This window comes from Felis catus, chromosome E3 (assembly GCF_018350175.1).
Source record: "Felis catus isolate Fca126 chromosome E3, F.catus_Fca126_mat1.0, whole genome shotgun sequence".
Taxonomy (NCBI): Eukaryota; Metazoa; Chordata; class Mammalia; order Carnivora; family Felidae; genus Felis; species Felis catus.
This window is the reverse complement of record NC_058383.1, coordinates 7803862-7826719: the sequence shown is the minus strand read 5'-3', so window position 1 is coordinate 7826719 and position 22858 is coordinate 7803862. Positions and strand designations below refer to the sequence as shown.

Below are 22858 nucleotides of genomic sequence, written 5' to 3'. Positions count from 1 at the left end.
GGGCTCTCCTGCCCCCACAGGGCCCTCCACTCCCAGCCCGGACCTGGTAGTAGATGCCGTTGCTGGTGCAGCCACAGTGGGCCACGGGGAGGCTCCGGGCACCACTGTAGATGTAGCCTGGGAGGCTGGCACAGCCTTCCACACAGGGTCCCTTGCAGTCCCTAGGGGCTGCCAGGTTGGCACAGGAGGCTGGGCAGGGTGTCATACAGCTCTGATAGACGGTGTTGGCCGGACACGCCAAGGCTGACGGGAAAGTCATAGTGAGGTGGTGGCCAGGCTCGGCTGACCCCACAGATACGGGGAACGTGGGGCCGGAAGCTGGAGGGGGGAACAAGGTCATCCAACAGAACCCAGAGCTTGGTAAAGGCCGGGAAGCCAGAAGAGTGGGCCGGCTCTGCGTGTCCTTCTGCCTGTGACATTAAAGCGTGCTAAGGAAGTGGAGGAGCAAAGCTGGGCGGAGGCGAGAAGGAGCGAGAAGGAGTGGGATGGGCTGACACGGGTGGGTGGGGTGCAGCCTCCTGGGTGGGGCAGAGAGGGAGGCTGGGTCGGGAGGACTCGGATGTGGTGAGTCCAGGGACGGATAGGGGAAGCGGGGCGGGCAACCCAAGAGGAGCAAGAGTGGGGGCTCAGAGCCGAGCAGGGGGCAGAAGTGGCCAAGAAGGTCGGGGGACCAGCTGCTGGGGAAGGTCAGGGCCTCACCACAGCCGGTGAGGTCCCGCCAGCCAGCCGGGGTGGCTCCCGCCTCCTGGCAGATGATGGCGTAGCCGCTGAGGACCTGGCAGCGAAGTTCCTCCTGCTCTTTGGGGGTCCGGGCGGTACACAGATCAAACACACAGTGCCTGGGGGTAGCAGGACAGTTGGGGGCTGTCAGAGACGGGGAGGCAGAGACCCAGCCCTTCAGAGGAGGACCCGGAAGCCCCAGCAGAAAGATATTAGGCAGTGTGTGTGTGTGTGTGTGTGTGTGTGTGTGTGTGAGTGTGTGTGTGTGTGTGAGTGTGTGTGTGTGGGGGGGGGGGGAGGGGGTGCGTATCACAAGGAACTGAAGCCACAAAGAGAAAGAAGAGCCAAACAAAGCTCGGATCACAGAACCGGCAGCAGGACCCGGACAAAGGCCACTCCCATGTGGTCTGGGCCCTCAACTCACTCCTGGAAGGGCTCGGGGGCCACAGTCTGGTGACAGGCAGCAAAGGGGCCCTGGGGGTCCACCAGCACCCTACACGCCTGGGTGCTGTTGATGAGCGCCAGCTGCTCCGGGGTGCATTTCGAAGTGTCGGAGCCTGACTCCTCCCCTTCCTCCTCTTCCTCCTCCGGTATGGCCCTGGGGCAGAGACCCAGGGGGTGCCAGGTGAGGCCCATGAGGATGGTGAACTCTGGAACTGGGGAGGAAGAGTGGGGAGGCATGGGCACAGCCTGGGATCCGTAGGGCCGGTGTGCCCACAGTCGGTCTGAGAGGCAGGGACAGAACGAGATCAGGCAAGTGTGTCTGGGCTCTCGGCCTCAGGCGTCCTCCTCTGCTGAGGATACGGGGTGAGTGGGGTGTGGACAGATACCGGGCTGATGCTCACCCCCCAGGGCCGGTCACCTTGCGGCCACTCAGAAGCCCAGCCCTCTCACCTTGCGAAGCAGGCGAGGCCGCCACTGATCCTGTGTATCTCCCAACTGTTGCCAAAGCCGATGAGGTCTTGGGTGATGGTGCCATTGGGCAGCACGAAGTCATTCCTCTTGTTCCCGTCAAAGTTACCGCACAGGCCACGCACGAGCCCCTTGTACTTGTTGGGCAGCGTGATCACTGCGGGAGGAAGGGGTGTTCGAAAGCAGGGCTCCCCACCTCCTCTCTGCCCCTCCAGGCTCCTCCCGAGGTGCTCAGGGCCCACTCCCAGGGCAGGGGCCTCCTCACCATGGCCTGGGGACCACGTGGTTTTCCTGGCCCCCTCCCGGAAACGTCCATCCTGCTCTCCCATCCCCGCTCTCAGGTACCTGCATTTTTGCCTCCGTCGAAGCTGACAAGCATCTCGAAGTCAGTGATCAGAAACAGGCGATGGCCTCGCAGGTTAACCCGCAGACGGTCATCGGGCTGGTAAGGGATGTCCACCTTCTGGTTGTTGACCTGGAGAAGACAGACGGGAGCCACGTGGTCCGGAGTCAACCCGACCCTCCGCTGCCTCTCCTCTGCCTCTCTGCACTGCTCGGCATCTCCGTGCCGTCATTCCATGGAAGGAGACACCCCGGTAGGGTTTGCTCCCCCGCGTCTCTCTTCCTTGGCAGAGCGGACGCCCCCGGTCCTACTTCAGCCTGGCTCCACCTTCACGCCGCACGTTCTCTCCTTCCCTTTCTCCCTATCTGTCTCCGACCACTGGCTCAGTCCCACTGCCCTCCTCTGCCTCATCCCATGAGGGGAGTGTGGCACTGATTCCGACTTCCATAACCAGGCAGCCCAGGCCAGAACTTCCCAGAGAACACGGAGCCCTGGCTTCGCCTGTTTTCGGTGGCCTCCCAAGGCCCAGGCCGCCTCCCGACACCCACCGGGCCCGGCCTGGCTCTTACCACGAGCTCCAGATGAGCCCGGAGCTGGACTGTGTAGCCATAGATCACCACGATGATTTCGTGCAGGTAGACAGGGCTCCAGGGCAAATACACTTTGTTGCGCCCCTCGACGATCAGAGGCGCCACCCCAGTGGGGAGTGTGTCCACCGTCTTTATCAGAGTGTAAGTCATGCGGCCCCGGAAGAGGTAGCTGAGGCCATCAAATGTACGGTAATTGGGGGTCCCCGTAAACTGAGCATTGCTCTGATGCCGCCAAGAAGGACAGACACTCAGAAGGGACCCTTCCCGGATAGAACAACGCTCAGAATCCTTCTAAGGCCCTGATGTCTCTGGTCACCCTCCCTCCGAGCCCCCAGCTCCCTAGATGCTTGACCTTCAACCTTCTTCCTTTCCCAGCCCCCATTACAAAACCTGAGAGATCTCTCGGTCCCGTCCCCTCTGTTTGCACTTAATAGTGCAAATAGTGCAAATCCCAGGGGCGGCCACGGCTAGGCCACGGAGCAGGTGAGAGCCCAAATGAGGCCGCAGGCCCACCCCCTGCCCGTGCTGGGCCCCCTTCCCTCTCCAGACTTTCCCAGCCTGAGCCCCTTCTGGCCTCACCTCTTGCTCCACCTCCCCAGTTGCCCCTCTTACTGTTAACGTCACAGGTGCCCGTGCCGTCAGATTGGGGCTCACAATGGGAGCCAGAGGGGCAGCTGAACTGCTGGCAGTGAACGGTTCCCAAAGTGCAGGCACACCTTCTGGTGCAGCGAATGGTGATCCAGGTCTTACCCTCCTAGAGAAGCCACGGGAAGAACCAGGGCGTGAGGAGGGAAGGGCCAGCCTAGGCCCACAGTCTGAATGGCTTACTTGGCCCAGGCCAGAGGCAGTTATGGTACCGCCTCCTAGAGGCATCGTGCTTGGTGTCTTACATACGTTGTTCAGGAAGTACTACTGGACCCATCTTCCAGATGAGGACGCTGAGGTCACAGAGGTCCTCTGACTCATGAGTGGTACCCATAGGATTCAAACCAAGGCCACGCCCCATCCCGGCTGTTTGGATTCCTCAGATCCAAAACCCAAACCATGCCCACCGCACCCCCCCAGCCCAGCCCTGGCTGGATACCACCCTGCTCTGTCCCCAGGCTCAAAGAGACCCAGGAAAGGAGAAAATGCCAGCTTCCAGGGGTTGTCCCCACCACTACTTCCTGTCCCCACTCACAGGGAAGGAGCTGCCATAGTCGTCTGTGCAGCCGCCACACTGACTCCTGGGTACACACTCTTTCCCACTGAGCATGAAGCTGGACTGACAAATGCAGCCCTCCTTGCAGATGGTGGGGACTTGGGTGTCACTGCACTGGCCTGATGGGTCCACGCAGGAAGGTAAGCAGGAGGGAACGCAGGACGAATACTGGGTGTGGATGGGGCATTCCAGAGCTGGGGGAGGGGGAGGGGGGGTAAACATTTATTGAGCGTGGGCTCTGTGCCAGGCCCCAAGGAAAAAAAGGAGTAAAAACGGCCCTTCCACCAATTCAGTGTGGGAGACAGAGGTCAGCCAGCAGCCCAGCGACTTTGATGTGTGTGGTCAGTAAGTGTGTGACAAGTGTGCGTGTGCAACAGGAGCAGGGAGGTGTTCGCTCTGTTGCAGGAGAGAAATGGAGCCCTTTAAGCAAAGTACCCGTGATCAAATGGAAATGTTCACGGATAGCAAGAATCTACAACATAAAGGAGTCAGTTGTCCCTAAGTTAATTTATACATTTCACATGACCCCAATAGAACACGCCAGCGTGATTTTGCATTGTTGTTGTTGTCTTAAGTCCATTTATTTATTCTGAGAGAGACAGAGACAGCCTGGATGAGGGAGGGGCAGAGAGAGAGAGGGAGAGAGAGAGAGAATCCCAAGCAGGTTCCGTGCTGTCAGCGCAGAGCCCCACACAGGGAATGCAGGAAACTGAGATCGTGACATGAGCTGAAACCAAGAGTCAGACGCTTAACCAACTGAGCCACCCAGGCACCCCTGTTTTGTTTTTTTTTAATAGGGCAAGAAGGTATTAAAGTGGAGAGGAAGCTATGAACAAACCAGAAAAGCCAAGAAAACTTTTTTTTTTTAATTTTTTTTTCAATGTTTATTTATTTTGGGGACAGAGAGAGACAGAGCATGAACGGGGGAGGGGCAGAGAGAGAGGGAGACACAGAACCGGAAACAGGCTCCAGGCTCTGAGCCATCAGCCCAGAGCCCGACGCGGGGCTCGAACTCCCGGACCGCGAGATCATGACCTGGCTGAAGTCGGACGCTTAACCGACTGCGCCACCCAGGCGCCCCAAAGCCAAGAAAACTTAAAAAAATGAAAGAAAAGAAAGAGCAGTGAGTAGTGAATGTCCCTACCAGAAATTAAAACACAATTTAAACTCTCAATGATCACAACACTGGGTTACTAGTAAGTGAAGACACAGCAGGGAAAGGACAAAGAAGACCCCATAGGGACCAGATACATAGAGGAATTTAGTATAGAATAAATCATGGCATCTCAGGCAGTGGGAAAAAGAGACAGGTCATTTAAGATGCTAGGGGAAAAAATAAAAACAAATGTGATTCACATCTCGTACTGTGTACCAGAATAAAAATTCCTGTGGATCAAACATGTAATATAAAAAAAGAAACCATTGGGCTGGCTTGGTCGGTAGCCCTACATTGGGTGTAGAGCTTATTTAAAAAAATAGAAAGAAATCATAAAAATGCTGAAGCAGGGGCACCCGGGTGGTTCGGTCAGTTGAACGTCCCACTCCTGACTCAGGTCATGATCTTATGGTTCGTGGGTTCGAGCCCCGGGTCGAACAGTGTGACCGACAGTGTGGAGCCTGATTGCGATTCTGTCTCTCCCTCTCTCCGTCCCTTCCCTGCTTGCACTTTCCCTCTCTCTCTCAAAATAAATAAACTTTAAATGCTGAAGCAAAACATGAGCAAATTCTTTCTTTTTTTTAATGAATTTTTTTAAGTTTGTTTATTTGTTTTGAGAGAGAGAAGGAGAGCATAAGCAGGGGAGGGGAAGAGGGACAGAGAGGGAGAATCCCTATCAAGCTCCCATGATCAGCACAGAGCCCGATGGGAGGCTCGAACCCACAAAAACTTTGGGATCATGACCTGAGCCAAAGTCAGTCGCTTAACTGACTGAGCCACCCAGGCGTCCATGAGCAAATTCTTTTTTAACTCTGGAGCTGTAAGGCATTTGTAACTATGGCTCCAAATGCAGCAGCCACAGAACAAAGACTACCATATGCTACCCCACATACATGTATCTCTTTTATTTGCCTGACAAAAAAAGTCAAAGAAAAAAAAACTGGAAAAATGTTTGTAACTCATAGCACTAATAAAGGGCTACTTACTCTCTGTGATAGATAAAGGACCTCCATAAGATAGTTTGATAAAAGCCAACGAGCCAGTGGAAAAAAAATGGTGAAGGGATATGAAGACAGAGTTCTCAGCAGAGGAAATTCAAACAACTCCCAAACACGTGGAAGAATGCATAACCTCACTCATAGGAAAAATGCAAATTAAGACTCTTTGTATTTTTCACATATCAGATTGGCAAAGGCCCGAAAGTGTGACAATGCTCTGTGTTGGCGAGCCTGTGGGGAATCGGGCACTCTCCCATGTTGCTGGTAGGAACGTAAACTCCTCACCCACTGTGGAAAGCCAACTGACAGCATTCCTCAGAAGAACGAATGCACACAGTCCTTCATCCAGCATCCCACCTCCAGCAGTTTATCCTACGGACAGACGCGTACATACAAAATCGTAACTGCAGCGCTGTCTGCAGTAACAATTGGAGACAACTAGAAAGTCTGCCAACAGGAGACTAGTTAAGTAAAGTGGGACAAACAAGGGGCGCCTGGCGGGCTCTGTCTGTGGAGCAGGCAACTCTTGATCTCAGGGTTTTGAGTTCGAGCCCCACATTGGGTGTAGAGATGACTTGAAAATAAAATCTTAAAAAAAATATATGACACAGGGCGCCTGGGGCGGGGGGTGGTGCTCAGTCGGTTAGGCGTCCCGCTCTTGACTCCGGCTCAAGTCATGATCTCACAGTTCATGGGTTTGAGCCCCATGGCGGGCTCTGCACTGACGGTGTGGAGCCTACTTGGGATTCTCTCCCTCCCTCTCTCTCTGTCCTTCCCCCACTCATGTTCTCTCTCTCTCTCTCTCTCTCCCTCCCTCTCTCTCTTTCAAAAATAAATAAGCATTTAAAAAATTATGACAGAGGCTCCTGGCTGGCTCAGTCATTTGAGAGTCTGACTCTTGATTTCGGCTCAGGTCATGATCCCAGGGTCGTGGGATTGAGCAGTGAGGAGTCTACTTAAGATTCTCTCTCTCCTGGGGCGCCTGGGTGGCTCAATGAGTTAAGTGTCCGACTTCAAGTCATGATCTCACAGTCTGTGAGTTTGAGCCCCACGTTGGGCTCAGTGCTGACAGCACAGAGCCTGGAGCCTGCTTCAGATTCTGTGTTTCCTTCTCTCTCTGCCCCTCCCCTGCTCATGCTCTGTCTCTCTCTGTCTCAAAAATAAATAAAAATATAAAAAAAATTTTTTTAATAAATAAATAAAAAGGTTCTCTCTCTCCCTCTGCCCCTCTCCCCAACTTGCGCAATGCTCTCTGAACAAATAAACAAATAAAAATTATGACAAATGAATTATGATGTAATCATGGGATATCACAGAGCTGCAAAAGAGAATGAGGGCACTCCTTAGCAGATCTGATGTGAAAGGATCTCCAAGCTAGATTATCAAGCAAGAAAGATAAAATGCAATCTACCGGCTGTTTCGAAGGGACACATGCACCCCCATGTTTATAGCAGCACTATCAACAATAGCCAAAATATGGAAAGAGCCCAAATGTCCATCAATGGATGAATGCATAAAGAAAATGTGGTCTAGGGGCACCTGGGTGGCTCAGTAGGTTGGGCGACTGAATTCAGCTCAGATCATGATCTCGCAGTCCGTGAGTTCGAGCCCCGCGTCGGGCTCTGGGCTGATGGCTCAGAGCCTGGAGCCTGCTTCCGATTCTGTGTCTCCCTCTCTCTCTGCCCCTCCCCCGTTCATGTTCTGTCTCTCTCTGTCTCAAAAATGAATAAACGTTAAAAAAAAAAAGAGAAAAATGTGGTCTATATATACAATGGAGTATTACTCGGCAATCAAAAAGAATCTTGCCATTTGCAACTATGCAGATGGAACTGGAGGGTATTATGCTAAGTGAAATCAGTCAGTCAGAGAAAGACAAAAATCATATGACTTCACTCATATGAGGACTTTAAGAGACAAAACAGATGAACATAAGGGAAGGGAAACAAAAATAATATAAAAACAGGGAGGGGGACAAAACAGAAGAGACTCATAAAAATGGAGAACAAACTGAGGGTTGCTGGAGGGGTTGTGGGAGGGGAGATGGGCTAAATGGGGAAGGGGCACTAAGGAATCTACTCCTGAAATCATTGCTTCACTATATGCTAACTAACTTGGATGTAAATTTTAAAAAATAAAAAATAAAGTTAAAAAAAATAAAATGCAATCTACTGGATCTTGTATGCTATTTTTAAAACAAATAAAAATTTAAAAAATAAGGAAAATTAATTTGCATTTGTTTCTATGGGCATAAGTAAAAGATCTTTGGAAAAATACTCAGATGCTGATAAGGTCAGGCTGTGACCCGGGGTCAGGGGGGAAGGAGACTCTTCACTGGCCATCTTTTTTTTTTTTTTTTTTATTCTTTCAGTAATTTCCACACCCCGAACATGGGGCTTGAACTCATGACCTGACATCAAGAGCCGCACGCACTTCTGGCTGAGCTACCCAGACGCCCCAGGCAATCTTTTAATACATTAAAAGTTCCTGAACCGTGTGAATGCGTCACATCCTAAAAACACACTAACCACTGTCTTAAAGTTTAAAAGGTTCTGGAATTATATGGTAATGATGGTTGCAGAGCTTGTAAATGTCCTAGAAAACAACAAATTGTATTTTTAAAGTGGTGACTATTATGGTATGTGAATTCTGATTTGAAGAAAATAATGTTAAGAACTACAGAAGGATGCCTAGGAGTCTGCCAGGAGGCGAGAAGAATCTTTGCCGTCAAACTTGACCTGGACCCCGGTGTTAAAACCTGGAACTTTCCAGGTTCAGGGAGCGGTGTGGATAAAGGAAAGGAGGGGTGTGGAAAAGCAAGGTCCGTGTGTGCTGTCCCCGTCATAGGGGCATTGGCTGAGGCCTTGTCGCAAAGGAGCCACAGCTGAACAACGAGGTCAGATGCAGGTCGGGCACGGCCCAGAAGGAAGACAGGGAGCTTTAAGGGACATGCAGATGGAAAGGAGGTGTGGGAGTGCTCCGGGGTGACCGTAGGGGACACTCACGGCAGAAACTGCTGTTTCTCCAGATTGGGGGCTGGAGCCCCCGGGCCCGGCAGGCGGCTGCGAAGTTTTCCAGAGATCCACAGAGGGCATGGCGTAGGCCTCCAAACTGACAGAGGTTGTGGATGCACTTGAGCAGGAAGGGCTTGAGGAACACGTAGGTGGCACACTCAGTCCAGGCCGGAGTCTGAAAGGCCGCCCGGCATTGTTTCTGGGCTCTCACTAGGTCATCTCTCCTGCAGCCTAGATTTAGATTCTCCAGCTGTATTGCTTGGGTCTCCTGGCTCTCTTTTTGGCAACTGCAGAGGAGAAAAGGGTCATTACAGGGACAGCCACTGCCCCACCTATGAAAATGACTTGGCCCTCCCAAGTGACTCAGAAGACCCCCTTGTCTTGTCTTCACCGGGAAGCTGGTCCAAGCTCTGGCTACCTTCCGGAAGCCTCAGTCCCTGCCCACACTCTGAAGCGAAGAAAGGAAGGCTCATGTGTCCCCAGATAGGTTCTGGGGACCCAGAAGCCATCCCCCGTCAAGTTGCACACATACAGGCACACTCCAGTCTTCCTATCCCTGGCACGCTACACAGTCCGGGATCCCAACTCCTGTTCCTATGAAAGGTTAGAGGCTTTGGGGACAATTACTTTGGGTGAGACTCCTTATCTTGCCAACTCTCCACAAATTCAGCGTCATTCTGGGCTAATTCGTCATTGGGCATCATGAGCTCATCCTCTTCCTCACCATTGAAGTTTCCGCACAAGCCACAGACCTGGGTGGGCAAAAGGGTTCTGGGCACCAGGGAAGCAAAAGAGGCTTTTTTTGGGTGCCTGGATGGCTCAGTTAAGCGTCCAACTTTGGCTCAGGTCACGATCTCATGGTTTGTGGGTTCGAGCCCCGCATTGGGCTCACTGCTGCCAGGGCAGAGCCCGCTTCAGATCCTCTGTCTGCCCCTCTCTCTGCCCCCACCCCCCCTCCCGCTCTCACTTGCTTTCTTTCCTTCTTTCTCAGAAAGAAGGAAAGAAGGAAAGGAAGGAAGGAAGGAAGGAAGGAAGGAAGGAAGGAAGGAAGAAAGAAAGAAAGAAAGAAAGAAAGAAAGAAAGAAAGAAAGAAAGAAAGAAAGAAAGAAAGAAAGAAAGAAGAAAATGGAGACTTTTTCATATGGCATGGGCCCGCATTTCCACTCCTAAGAAACAGGCGCACTCCCAGCCCTCCTCCATTCTGGGGAGTGACCAGTTGGGTCTAGAGAGGGCTTGGCCCTCTTGAGACAGACTCCCCTAGAGAAGAGCCAGGGGATTCCCCCACCTTTTGGTAATAGGCTGCAGGGAGCTGGACCTCAAAGAAATCTTTGCCATCAAACTTGACCTGGACCCCGGTGTTAAAATAGAGTATGGTGTTGTTGCCAACAATACTGATTCTGAGCCCTCGGATCTCGGTGGCGAAGGGAAAGGTGACCTGTGTGCCGTTGATCTACAGAGGAGGGCAGGGCAGGTGAGTGGGAAGAGGGACCTGAGCCCCCTCCCCAGAGCTGGCCTCCTCCCTTCCCCCCCACACCACGCAGCTCACCAGCACACGGTGGTCCTTTATCAAGGTAATGAGGGTATTAAAGAAGTCAACGTTGACCTGGTGGAGGTAGGAAACAGCGGACTGGCCTCTCTTCTTCCCATACTTGACGCTGATCTTGAAGAAAGGCAGGTCCATGGTGGGGTGGCACACTTTCACCAGGATACCAGTGCAGGTGTCCCTGATGGTGTGGTAAGTGCCATCGAAGCTCAGGTACTGAGAGTGGTTTGAGGTACGGCACACTCCCATACCTGGCAGAGAGAGACGGGTTGCTGAGGAGTGGTCCAGCCTCTCCGAGAACAAGTGCTCTCCCCATCTGTGAGGAGAGCTGAAGGTGAAGGAGGCCCCACAGGGAGGGGAGAAGAGAAATAAAGGCTCGGTGGCCAGGCTAGGATGAGGCTTGGGGGTGGAAGGGGCGCTATTCTGCCAGAGAATGTGGCATCATAATGGGACTCACAATGTCCCATCTAAGTTCACGGCCGGGACAGCCATGAGTGAACACGAGGAGCCCTTTCCAAAGGCACAAGGGTCATCATTCCCAGTCAGAAGTTCTTTGGGACCCCGGACATAGGAGCCCAAGAGCTACAGATGATGGGAGAGGGTGAGGAGGAGTTGGGGACAGCAGTCTCAATGACACCGGGGTCCTCCTGTGTGCTCAAGGGCCTTCTACCTGAAGCCCGGCAGCGTAGCAGCCCATCCAGGGGCCAGCACATCTGGCCAGGCTTGCAGGCGGCCTGCTGGCAGGAGATGGCGTTGCGAGTGGAGCAGGTGCAGAGCCTGGAACAGGTGTGGTCCGCGTACCATCTCTCCCCGACCTGTGGGATGTGGGCGTCAGCAGAGCCCATGGAGGTTTGGAAGCCAGAGTTGGACCGAACCCTCTACCCCGGGCGCCCCCTCCGGCTCGCTCCCCTTGGCTGCTTGCCTCCATCCCCAGACTTTCTCAGCCTTCGGGCTTCTGGGCTTGCTGCTCAGCCCCTAGCACTGGCCCCGCCGCCTTACCCCTTCACAGGCTCTGAGGCCTCCTGCTCCCCAAACATGTGGCGCTGCGGTCCGGCCTCTCACCGGGTGGTAGTAGCCCTCCTGGTCGACGCAGCCGCACTGGCTGAGGGGCACACAGGAGGTTCCACTCAGGATGTGACCTTTCTGGCACTCACAGCCCTCCGTACAGGGCAGTGCTGCTGGGCAGTCTCTGGGGGCCGTCAGGCTGAGGCAGGTGGCTGGGCAGGGGTTGGCACAGGGGCTGTAGCTGCTGCTGGACGGGCACTTCAGAGCGAAGAAGAAACCAGTGTCAGGAAGGGCAGTGATTTCCAGCACCCTGAGCTCGGGGCATCGAGAGCTCCCAGAGAATGTTCATCAGATGAGTGGATGAACACAATGAGATCTATCCATACAGTGGAATATTACTCAGTCTTTAAAAAGACATTCTGGGGGCACCTGCGTGGCTCAGTCGGTTAACAGTCTGACTTCGGATTGGGTCATGATCTCAGGGTTCGTGAGTTTGAGCCCCGTGTTGGGCTCTGTGCTGACAGCTCGGAGCCTGGAGCCTGCTTCAGATTCTGTGTCTCCCTCTCTCTCTGCCCCTCTCCTCACGTTCTGTCTCTCTGTCTTTCTCTCAAAAATAAATTTAAAAAAAAATTTGTTTTTTAACGTTTATTTTTGAGACAGAGAGAGACAGAGCATGAACAGGGGAGGGGCAGAGAGAGAGGGAGACACAGAATCCGAAACAGGCTCCAAGCTGTCAGCACAGAGCCCGACGCGGGGCTCGAACTCACGAACTGTGAGATCATGACCTGAGCTGAAGTCGGACGCTTAACCGACCAAACCACCCAGGCGCCCCTCAAAAATAAATTTTTAAAAAATTTTATTAAAAAATGAATAAACATTAAAAAAAGTTTTAAGTCATTAAGATGGGAAATTTTATGTTATGTATATTTTACCACAATTAAAAAAAAAAAAAAAAAAGAGTTCCCTGAAAAGAGAGGAAGGAAGAAAGGGAACAGAGCTGGCCCAGGTCAGAGGGGAAGGAGGCAGTAACCAAATGAGGGTAAACCGTCTTGGTGAAGAGAGAGTCAGATGGAGGAGGCTCCCAGAGTGGGGAGACAAGTTGAGGGTGGGGGTTGGGTTCGGAGAGACTGGAAGGCTGGGACGGGATGGGGGTTCCACATGGGGCTGAGGGCCGGGCTGTGACAGAAGAGCAGAGGAGCAGACTTTAAGGACAGGAAGAGAGACAGGGGTTCTGGCAGCCTCCTCCGGGCTGCTTCGGGAGCAGGTGGTCGGGTCACTCGCGGCAGAAGGCGCCATTCCGCCAGGAAGGGGCCCGGCCGGCATGGGCACACAGGGATGCACAGGCCTGCAGGGAGCGGCACAGGGTCAGGGTGTCCCCCTTGGTCCCACACTGGCCATACACACAGCTGGCGAAGCTGGACTGGGGAGGCGCCACCCCGTGGCACTGAGAGAAGGGTCCTGGAAGATGAAACAATGTAGGTGTGAGGGCAGAGAGTCAGCCTGGAAGGGGAAAGAACCACGCGGCTGCCCCGCAGTGCATTCAACATCCATTTCAATCAAAACCCGTCACTATTGAGAAAGTGCTGTCTGAGATGCAAAGAAAAAAGGTCCATCAGAGCTCCCGAGGTGAACACTGCCTCTGCCTTACCTTCCGCTTGCCTTCCCTCTGACTTTCTATTTCCTGTCTCATCCTTCCTCCCTGCCTGACCAGTCCCCCTCCTCTGTCTCTGGCCAGGGGAGGAGAGCGCTGCGGCCACCAAGGGATGTGGCTTACCCTGAGGGTCCATTAAGACATCACAGTTCTTTTCCCAGCTGTTTGCCCCTCGGTTCTCCTGGCATCTGGAGGGCTTCGGACCCTTAGCAAAGCAGCTGAACAAGGAGAGGGGAAGGGACAGGAATTTAGGATTGGAGGAAGCTTCCCCAAAACTGAAGCGACAGTGGAGAGGGAAAATGGGAGGGGAATAAGAAGAGAACAAAGTGGTCCCTCAAGCAACAAGGTCAGAAGATGCAACAGGAAGGAAAGCGTCTGGCACTCAGGATGGGATTCCCAAGGGGGCTCTCCAAAGAGACAGATGAGTAAGTGCAGGAGGCAAGCGGGCCGGCGGGGGACAACAACCTTGGGTCAGTTCGCCTCCGGAGAGATCAGGGACGCACAGAGGACCCCCCAGGCTGCCCGCCGAGGCTCCTCCCCAGCTCTGGCTCCCCGCATTCCCAGCTCACCCTGTTTCAGAGTAATCAGGGAGCTTCCAGGCGACGCCCAGGCCATCCGAGCTGGCCACAGGCCTTTTGTCCAGGAGCAGATTGTCATCCAGGCTATTGTTGTTGTAGTTGCCTGGAGGAGGGTCCAGTTAGAGCCATACACCCTCTCCCAGGACCACCACCTTCCTCTTAGAAGAGACAGCTCGCTCTTCACTCAACAGACCACGGTTCATCTTTCTTTCTCTTTCCCTTTGGCCTTTTAACACCTACCCGCACGCACAAGCAGACAGGCCCTCAGGACGCCTACTGAAATCTGTGGATGAGCCGGTCTGGGACAAACTCTGGCCCATTGTCCCCACTTTGCCCGCTGATGCCCAGGGAACTCACCACACAGCCCGCAGAGCCAGCCAGCGTAGGAGGAGGGCACTGTCACTTCGGCCAGATGCTTCCCATCGTAGCGAATTTGAAGCCCAAAGTCCGTGTAGAGGAGGATAAAGGAACCGCTAGGCCTTATGCTCACCCGGCCTTGTGCAGGCCACACAGGCAGGGCCACTCGGCGACCATTCAGCTACAGAGGCAGGGAGGACGCAGTAGGGAGAAGCCCTTGGGACAAGGACAACGGGGCCAGGACGAGGCAGCAGACATCGATGGTGATGTGTCTGCGGAATTGGGGGCTGGATCTGCTGTGGGCTTCCCCCAGGGGCTCTAGAAGCCAGACAGGTGGGCCTGTGGGCAAGGAGGGTGCAGAGAAGAGATGCTGGTGGTGCAGGGGCCAGGGGAGGCGGGCGGAGGCACGCACCATGACCTTGTGGCCTTTGATGAGCGAGATTCTCAGGTTGAAGATGTGCAGGTGAACGGATCTGACATAAGAGGCCTCCAAGTTCCCACTGCGAAACTCATTGGTGGCGCTCACGATGAAGTAGTTCTCTAGGGACCTAGACTGGCAAGGCCTGGTCAGGATGTAGCTGCAGGTGCCCGTGAAGTGGTGCAAGGCTCCGTCGAACGTCAGGTAGTGGGGGTCCCCTGAGACGGTGCAGGTGGCGGCCTCTGGGGTGAAGGAGATGGAATTCAGAGGTGCCCTGACCCTGAGCTGCTCTCTGGGCGAGTCCACACTGGAATGGGACCCTTGGCTCATCCTTGGCTCATCCGTGTGGTTGGCTCGGCCTAGAGAGGTCAAGCATAGGGACTGACCCAACCTCACCGGGTCCACGCAGAGGCTGCTCAGGCTTGGGCCAACTGCCTTCCAGTCCCCCGTTAGACTCGGCTCTCTGGGGTGCCTGTTTTAGGGCAGAGCCATGCCCTCGCCCAAGGTCACACGGGCAGCTCTCCCTCCCCCCCCACTCACCTTCCACCCGTCTGCTCACCTAGGGCATGGCAGCCATAGATGCCATCCTGCTGACGACAGACCTCCTGGGCCTGACACCTCCACTGCGTGCAGCGAATTTTATTGTTGCTCTCGCAGGTACAGAGCTGTCTGCAGCCTGGCTTGAACCACCGCTCCCCTACCTGGGGGATGGAAAGAAGAAAGGAAAGAGGTCATTCCCAGGTCTGTTACTCAGATCAGTGGGTTGCTCCCTGGGACCATTCCTGTCATCCCGAAGCTCCAGGCTTCGCTGCAAGCCTGGCATTGGCTCACTTACTCAGCCATTCACTTCTTTGTTCCTTCACTTTTTCCACAGATATCTGTTTGTGCTAGGTCTTAGGGATTCAGGAATGAACTGGGTGGACGATGTTCCTGCCCTAACAGCTCATGATGGGGGGGTGGGGAGGGGGGGCAGTAAACAAGTAAACTAATGGATCAACTGTTCCAGCAGGATATGCACCTAAAGAAGACAATCAGGGGGCCCAGTGAGAGTTTCCTGCCATCAACACGGACAATAAGCACTTGCTCAGGAAGTTTAGAGGAACGTCTTCTGACTTTGCTTATCAGGAAGGCTTCAAGGAGGCAGCATTTGAACAGAGCCTCAGAGGAGGTGAAGGATTCCAACAGGCACAGGTGGTGGGGGGCGGGCAGAGCAGAGATAGAGGGACTACAGACAAAGTAAAATTGAGGGGAAAGCAAGGCACAGACAGGGTATTCAGTAGGCCGACCCAGAGCTGGGCAGAGGGCTGTGATGGACGCCAGTGTCGTTCTCAGGGACAGGGCAAGGGACAGGCAAAGGAGGAAGAGAGAAACACCAGAGATGAGGGTCTGGCTTCAAATGTGCACATGGGGGTGGGGGGCCCAGAGGCTCACCTTGAAGTAGCCCACTGTGGGCTCGAGGCACCCACACTGGGAGTGGGGGACACACTGGAGACCGCTGAGGACGAAGCCCGGGTTGCACTCACAGCCCTCCACACACCGGTTCTGGCAGGCCATGCCAGAGAACCAAGAATGGCAGGTGGCGGGGCACACCCTGGCACACAGCGTGTACGTGCTGTTGGGCGGGCAGGTCATTGCTGGAGGACGGAGAAGCAGAGGTGAGAAGGGCACAGGGCAGGACAGGGAAAAGGGAACGAAGGTGGGTTCAAAGCCCAGCGTTCAGAGGGCCCCACAGCTAGAGGCTTCTGCCCAATCCTGAGAAGCAGAGGGTGACCCGGAGAAGGGTGACCAAGGAGCTCGGCTTCCACTCTGGGCCCAGAAAGTGGCCTGCTGGGAGCTACTAAGAGGCGGGTCTGGGGGAGCAGAAAGATCTGGGGGAGCAGACAGATCCAAACGTCTCAGCACTGCTGCTGTGTAGACATGCACTTGTCTACAGGGCAGAAGAAAAAGCCCATGAGGGCTCGATCAAGGGCACCGCCGCCTAAGCAGGCTCCCCAGAGGCCGTGAGGACATCGAGGCCGTGCAGATACACCTGCAAGCATTGCCCCGCATAGCCTCAGGCGGCCGGGGGCGCTTTCTGAGTCTGTAAGGGACTGTGGTTTTTCTCCATGGCTATTTCTGCCTGCAGATTTCCCTGTGCACGTGTGGGATCAGAGGGGTTCAGCCAGGGGTCCCCCACGCCTGTGCCAACACTCAGATGCCCACCCTCTGCTCGCATCCGTGGGTGAAGGAAGGGGCCCTGCTGCGGGGCACAACTCACGGCAGAATTGGGGTCCCCTCCAAGGCCTCACGGCATAGCCAGCATCCTGGCAGATCTCAGTCAAGGCTGCCATATGGGCACACAGCACTGGCTGCAGCCCCTGGAATTTACACATGTCAAACGTGCAGCTCTGGAAGAACGAGGAGGCCTTGAGGTGAGGCAGACATGCCCTGAGGAGAGAGGCTGGGTCAGAGGAATGAGCCAGGTGCTCAGTGACCACCCTGCCTCCCGCGGCCCTAACCGGCTTCCTTCATACTCAAAGGCTCCGCGGGTGTCCAAGAGCCGTCCACAGAACTGTAGTCCCGACAGACTGTTCTGCAAGCCTGACTCGCACGAGGGAGGAACTGTCGGGTTCTTCTGGCCCCTGGAAGAGACACCCCCCCCCCCAACAGGCCCTGAAGGCTCGTCTCCACCCTGCCCCTACCCCAGCAGTCTCGCGGCTCTCGGCGGCCCCTAGTGGACAGCTGCTGAACCCCAAGCCCGGGAGGAGGTGGGAAAACCTGGAACCGAGCAAACCGGAACAGAGGCTGCTTGGCATCCCCTGAGGACGACTGACAGCGTGGGGGCAAGCGTGGTGGTGAGGTGTTCCTGAACTTGGCCGGAACGGGAGCAGGGAGAAGAATGACAGAAGTTGCGGGGGCGGGGGGGTTGCAGGCGCGAGAGGAGAAGGAAGAAAAGGGGTGATGTCGGTCAGGGTGCACGGTTCTCAGAAGGGCAGAGGCAGGGGTGGCCACGTCCTCACTCCTTGTCCTCGTCCTCTGCCGTCTGCCAGCTGTGGCCCAGCTCCTCATCGTCCAGCGCTGGGCTGCCGTCGGGCTTCTGGTTGTCATTGCTACCGTCCCCGTCATAGTTGCCACAGAAGCCACAGAGTTTGCTAGAGTAGGTGCTGGGGGTGGGAGGAGAGGAGGAGGCGTTGATGGAGAGAAGGGGCTCCAGTCCCTGGAGGGACCACGCAGAGGGAAGGGCAGAGCTGGGGGCCTCGGGCAGGACACATCGGAGGACTAACAGGCGCACGTTGCAAACAAGAGCCTGTGCCAGGCGCCCTGCGCACAAGGACCTCACAGACCTCCCCCCCCACCCCCGAGCCATCCTCACTACTCCGCTCATGCCCCATCTTCTTGCTGGCCCTACAAATGTGGGAACCAAAGGCAAAAAGAAATGTAGATAAAATTACATTTCCTTACAACCTGCAGCCCTTTGACAAATTCTTTTTTTTATGTTTATTTATTTTTGAGAGAGAGAGAGAAAGCGGGAGTGCACGCAAGCAAGCAGGGGGGGAGGCAGAGAGAGGGGGGCAGAGGATCTGAAGTAGGCTCTGTGCTGATAGCAGAGAGCCCAACGTGGGGCTCGAGCCCATGAACCGTGAGATCATGACCCGAGCTGAAGTTGGACACTTAACCGACTGAGCCACCCAGGTGCCCCAACAAATACTTGAGACAGGCAGAGTAAGATGTTCCTCCAGGAACTCCATCTGTCTTAATATTAATACTTTGTTAGAGGGAAGGACAACCATAGCTTGGCAACAGCTAGACCTCTGGGATCCTGAGTCTCCTTTGGAAGCTTCTGCTTACCTTTACTTCCCCAACTCCCAAGTCTATAATCAGGCACCCCTCAATCCCAGTGCAGCTCTCTCTGCCCGTGGGTCCTGTCCCTGTGCTTTAATAAAACCACTTTTTGGGTTGCCTGGGTGGCTCAGCCGGTTAAGTGTTTGACTTTGCTCAGGTCATGATCTCTCGGTTCATGAGTTCAAGCCCTGCATCGGGCTCTGGGCTGACAGCTCAGAGCCTGGAGCCTGCTTCACATTCTGTGTCTCCTTCTCTGTCTCTGCCCCTCCCCGCTCGTGCTCACTCTCTCTCTCTCTCTCTCTCTCTCTCTCTCTCTCTCTCAAAAATAAATAAACATTAAAAAATGTTTTTAAAAAATTCTTTTTCATTGTCGACTCCAAACCCCAGCATTTCAAACCACACCACGACAACATTCCCACATTCCCGGTTTTCCATGCATTTGCCGTTTGCTATCTGCAAAGACATTCTTTCCCTTGTTTGTCCGTCCTGGGAACCACCCTTTCTTGAGACTGGGGTCAAGTGACCACTCTTCAGGAAGCTCCCAAGACCCATTAGCCACTCGTTCTAGGACATTCCCAAAGCATCGTGTGTATATCCTGCTATTATCATTCTGCCCAGAAACCAATTTCTCCTGTCTCCTCATCCAAAGGGAGGCGGGAACTAGATGCTTCCCACCCAAAGATTGAAAATTAGTGCCTGGACGGGAGGGGGAGGAGGAGGGCAAGGTCCTGGGAGGGGGAGGGGACAGAGCAGGTCGGGGGAGTGGCAGCGGCACCGAAGGGCACCCCTCACCTGGGCACACTTATATACAGCTGCTGGTTGCCATCCCATCTCACCCGCAAACCAAACGCCGTCTGCAGCTCCACAAACCGCCCACTTGAAGCCAGGAAGTTTCCTTTAGAAGGTACCGCTGGGAGAGAGACTTGCTTCCCCCCAACCTGGTAGGCGGGGCAAGGGAGGAGACCAGGAGACAGACAGAAAGTCAAGGAGAACACCCCACCCAGAGACAGATGGAAAGTCAAGGAGAACCACCCCCCGCCGCCCCACAGATTCCCACATCCACGCTGGAAGGCACGGCAGCATCCACGGCAATCCTCAGTAGCACACAGAATGCTCTGGAACCCGTCCCTGAGAGGTCTGGAGGTGGCAGGGGCTGGCTGGAACACCGCGGCCCACAGGACAGGCTACAGCCAAGGTCTGGAAGCATTGGCAGGACTGAACAGAAAACCAGACTCACCAGCGTGCGCCTGTCCCTGAGCAGGGTGATGGTGATCTCATGCAGGGTCACGTAGACTTTGCTCAGGCAGGACATGCCTTCCTGTCCTCGATCTGCATTCTTTGCCGCCACCCTGAAGAATGGCTCTGGGTGGGGAGAGGGGTGAAGAGCACCCAGGGGCCCATTCAACAAGCATGTCTGAGCGTCCACTGAGGGTGGCGCCCACACCTGGCACTGCGGGGCTAAAGGAGCACAAAGAGTGGGGCGTGACTGTCTGCCTTCTTCCAGAATAGCCTGTACTGTGCTGAGACTCTGTGCCCCCTCAGTGGGCCAGGGCACCCTCTGGAGCAGGGCATTCGTAATAGCTCTCTCGTCCCTTCATTGCCATTATTCCAGGTAGGCCTTCAGTAAAAGCTGGCCAGGGAGACAAACTCCTAAAGAGGCATTCTCTTAAAGGGCATCCTGAGTAAGTCCTGCTTCTGGGGTGGACATGTCCACTCTTACGTCACCCAAGACATTGTTCCCATCTTGCTCCTCCCATCGGCTCCCCAGCCCTTTCCTGCCGCCCGCTGTTCCCAGCTGTTCTGAACTTGGACCCCTGGCCCAGGCATCTCCAGGGCCATACCTGTCGAGTGGCCACAAGGTTGGGCCAAGACGTAGGTGCATTTGCCCATGAAGTTGAAGTGTCTTCCATCAAAGGTGAGATAGTGCGGGTCTCCGTAGACGGCGCAGGTGGCGGTGCCTGCTGGGGTGGGGGGCACAGGCAGCGGGCTGCTGCCACTGCTCCAAGCAGCACCTCACCCACCCAGTGGCATGCCCCAGCTCCTCTGGTCAAGGGACCCTGGTGTCATACCCACTCTGACCAGCTGGCTGGCGGGGTAGCGTGCAGGGAGGGGCTCACCGTAGGGTTGGCATCCGTAGTGGCCGTTCTTCAGCTGGCACACTGTGTGAGTCCCACACTGAGAGATCTGGCACTCCATCCGACTGCCAGGCCTGCAGCGGCAACGTTCTGTGCAGTTGGGGCTGAACCACTCTGCCCCAGGCTGGGAGCAGGGGGTCCGGAGTTAGACACTATAGCTCTTGGGGTCCTTCCCCCTTCACCACCACACCTGCAGACCTAACTTGGCGCATACTCTTCCTCTTCCCACGGCCCTGCCAGATAGCCCTGCTCACCACAGGACATTTGCACGTGCTTCCCTCTTGTCCTGGAATGCCCTTCCCCCTCCTTTCTAGATCATTTTTATGTAACCAGCTCAAGGGTCACTACTTTCTCAGGAAGACTTCTCAGACTCCCTGACGAGGTCACCCTCACAGCTTTGGGTACCCTTCCTTCCCAGGACTTACCACAACTGTACTTTCATATTAATTCCTGTGATTGTTTGATTGCAAGCACTCTGTGAGGGACCATGGCTCTTTACTCACTAACAGAGCCGCAATACACAGTACAGCGCTTGGCAGGAGCTCTCATCCAAGAAACCTTTGCTGTTGGGGCGCCTGGATGACTCAGTCAGTTAAGCTTCCAACTCCTAGTTTCGGCTCAGGTCATGACTTTATGGTTTGTGAGTTCAAGCCCTGCATTGGTCTCTTTGCTGACAGTGGAGAGCCTGCTTGAGATTCTCTCTCCTTCTCTCTCTGCCCCTGCCCCCCCCCCACAATAAACAATAAAGAAAAAGAAACCTATGCTGTGTCATAGTGAACCAAGATCCAATGTATCCCGTGGAATCTAAGAGCATTAGGAGAGCAAGGACCATGCCCTGTTTGGGATGGCCCCAATTTCGGGAGGGTGGAAAGGACTCAAGAAACGTTCCTTGAATGCATAAATGAATGTATAAGAAATGCATACATGACTCCAGGGGCAGGCAAGAAATGCTTAATGCTAATGGTTGTGATAGATCTTTCTGAGGCTGAAACTAATCCTAACACTGACACAGGGACACCCAGGAGACTAGTTAAAAGGAGGAGGGGGAGGAAGTGGTCCTCAAAGAGGCAGATAGGAACTCAGGTGATCCATGGGGAAGAACACCTGAAGCTGAGACAAGCCACTGGACACTAGTGAAGAGCTTAATGCACTTTTTTTTTTTAAGTAGGCTCCACGCCCAACGTGGGCTTGAACTCACAACCCTGGGATCAAGAGTCACACACTCTACCAGCTGGGCCAGCCAGATGCCCCTAGTTTAATGCACTCATAATAGGTTGTGTATGATATTTACCATAATTAGCTAATAATGGTAACATTTATTAAGTACTTGGCCTGTGTTCAGACCTAATTTCAGCTTCACAACAGCCTTATGAGGTAGGTAGAAATTATTGTGTACACATTTCGTAGACACAGACACAGATGTAAAGAGATAGAGACACTTGCCCAAGGTCACCCAGCAAGTGAATGCTGGAGCCCAGATTTTTTTAAAAAATCTTTTTTTTTAAATGTTTACATACTTTTGAGAGAGACAGAGACAGAATGCAAGCAGGGGAGGGGTGGAGAGAGAGGGAGGCAGAGAATCCAAGGCAGGCTCCAGGCTCTGAGCTGTCAGCACAGAGCCAGACACAGGGCTCAAACCCAAGAACCATGAGATCGTGACCTGAACCAAAGTCAGACTCTTAACTGACTGAGCCACGCAGGTGCCCCTGCTGGAGCCCAGACTTAAAGGCTCTGTCCAATACAGTGGCTACCAGCCACATGTGGCCATCGAGCTCTTGAAACGTGGCTGGCTCAAATTGAGATATGCCGTAAGTATAACATACACACTGGATTTTGAAGAATTAGTATGGAGGGGGGAGGGAATATAAATGATCTCATTAATAATTATTAGTTACATGTTGAAATGAGAGTATTTGAGATTGACTACATTACTGGAATTAATTTAACCTGTTTCTTTTTACTTTTTAAAAATGTGGCTATTAGGAACTGTGAAATAAAGCACGAGGCTTGTGTGCTATTTCTTCTGGACAGCGCTGGCTCAGAGCCTGTGCTCACGTGGAACCTTCCCAGGGGGGCCACCAATTAGGGGAGACAAGAACAGTCACTCCTCTGTTTTGACAGGATATGCAAGTTCCTTTGGAAGAAGATTCTGGAATGTTGTGTTCTGCCTTGAACACGCCTGAAGTTCTACTCAGCATCTGGGCTCCCTGTACATGCAGGGACCCCCCTGGCTTTCCTCAGGATGGAGATGAGGGCCTTGGACCACTAGGTTGGCCCAGCGTCTCATGCGTGGGGCCACGGGATTATGGAATGTTCTGCACAGCCTAGCCTAGCTGAGCCAAAGTGAGTACTCAGCACATATTTATTGTAGGAACAGAGATGACCATCAAAAGCCATATTGGGAATGAATGACTCCAA

General features: G+C 54.1%; 1 protein-coding gene across 1 annotated transcript in view; it reads right to left on the bottom strand.

The window, feature by feature from the left end:
• Positions 1-22858, bottom strand: part of ZAN (zonadhesin) — a 38610-nt gene that overhangs the window by 2866 nt on the left and 12886 nt on the right. The window contains 29 exon segments of the mRNA XM_045048294.1: positions 44-243; positions 700-839; positions 1145-1318; positions 1615-1789; positions 1978-2107; positions 2545-2757; positions 2759-2787; positions 3169-3319; positions 3746-3960; positions 8923-9218; positions 9559-9683; positions 10217-10381; positions 10478-10725; positions 11145-11289; positions 11537-11745; positions 12761-12937; positions 13254-13348; positions 13700-13811; positions 14066-14246; positions 14478-14725; positions 15043-15184; positions 15915-16117; positions 16741-16910; positions 16997-17104; positions 17483-17626; positions 19098-19243; positions 19543-19667; positions 20147-20263; positions 20423-20564. Of these exon segments, the coding sequence (XP_044904229.1) occupies positions 44-243; positions 700-839; positions 1145-1318; positions 1615-1789; positions 1978-2107; positions 2545-2757; positions 2759-2787; positions 3169-3319; positions 3746-3960; positions 8923-9218; positions 9559-9683; positions 10217-10381; positions 10478-10725; positions 11145-11289; positions 11537-11745; positions 12761-12937; positions 13254-13348; positions 13700-13811; positions 14066-14246; positions 14478-14725; positions 15043-15184; positions 15915-16117; positions 16741-16910; positions 16997-17104; positions 17483-17626; positions 19098-19243; positions 19543-19667; positions 20147-20263; positions 20423-20564 (4725 nt within the window).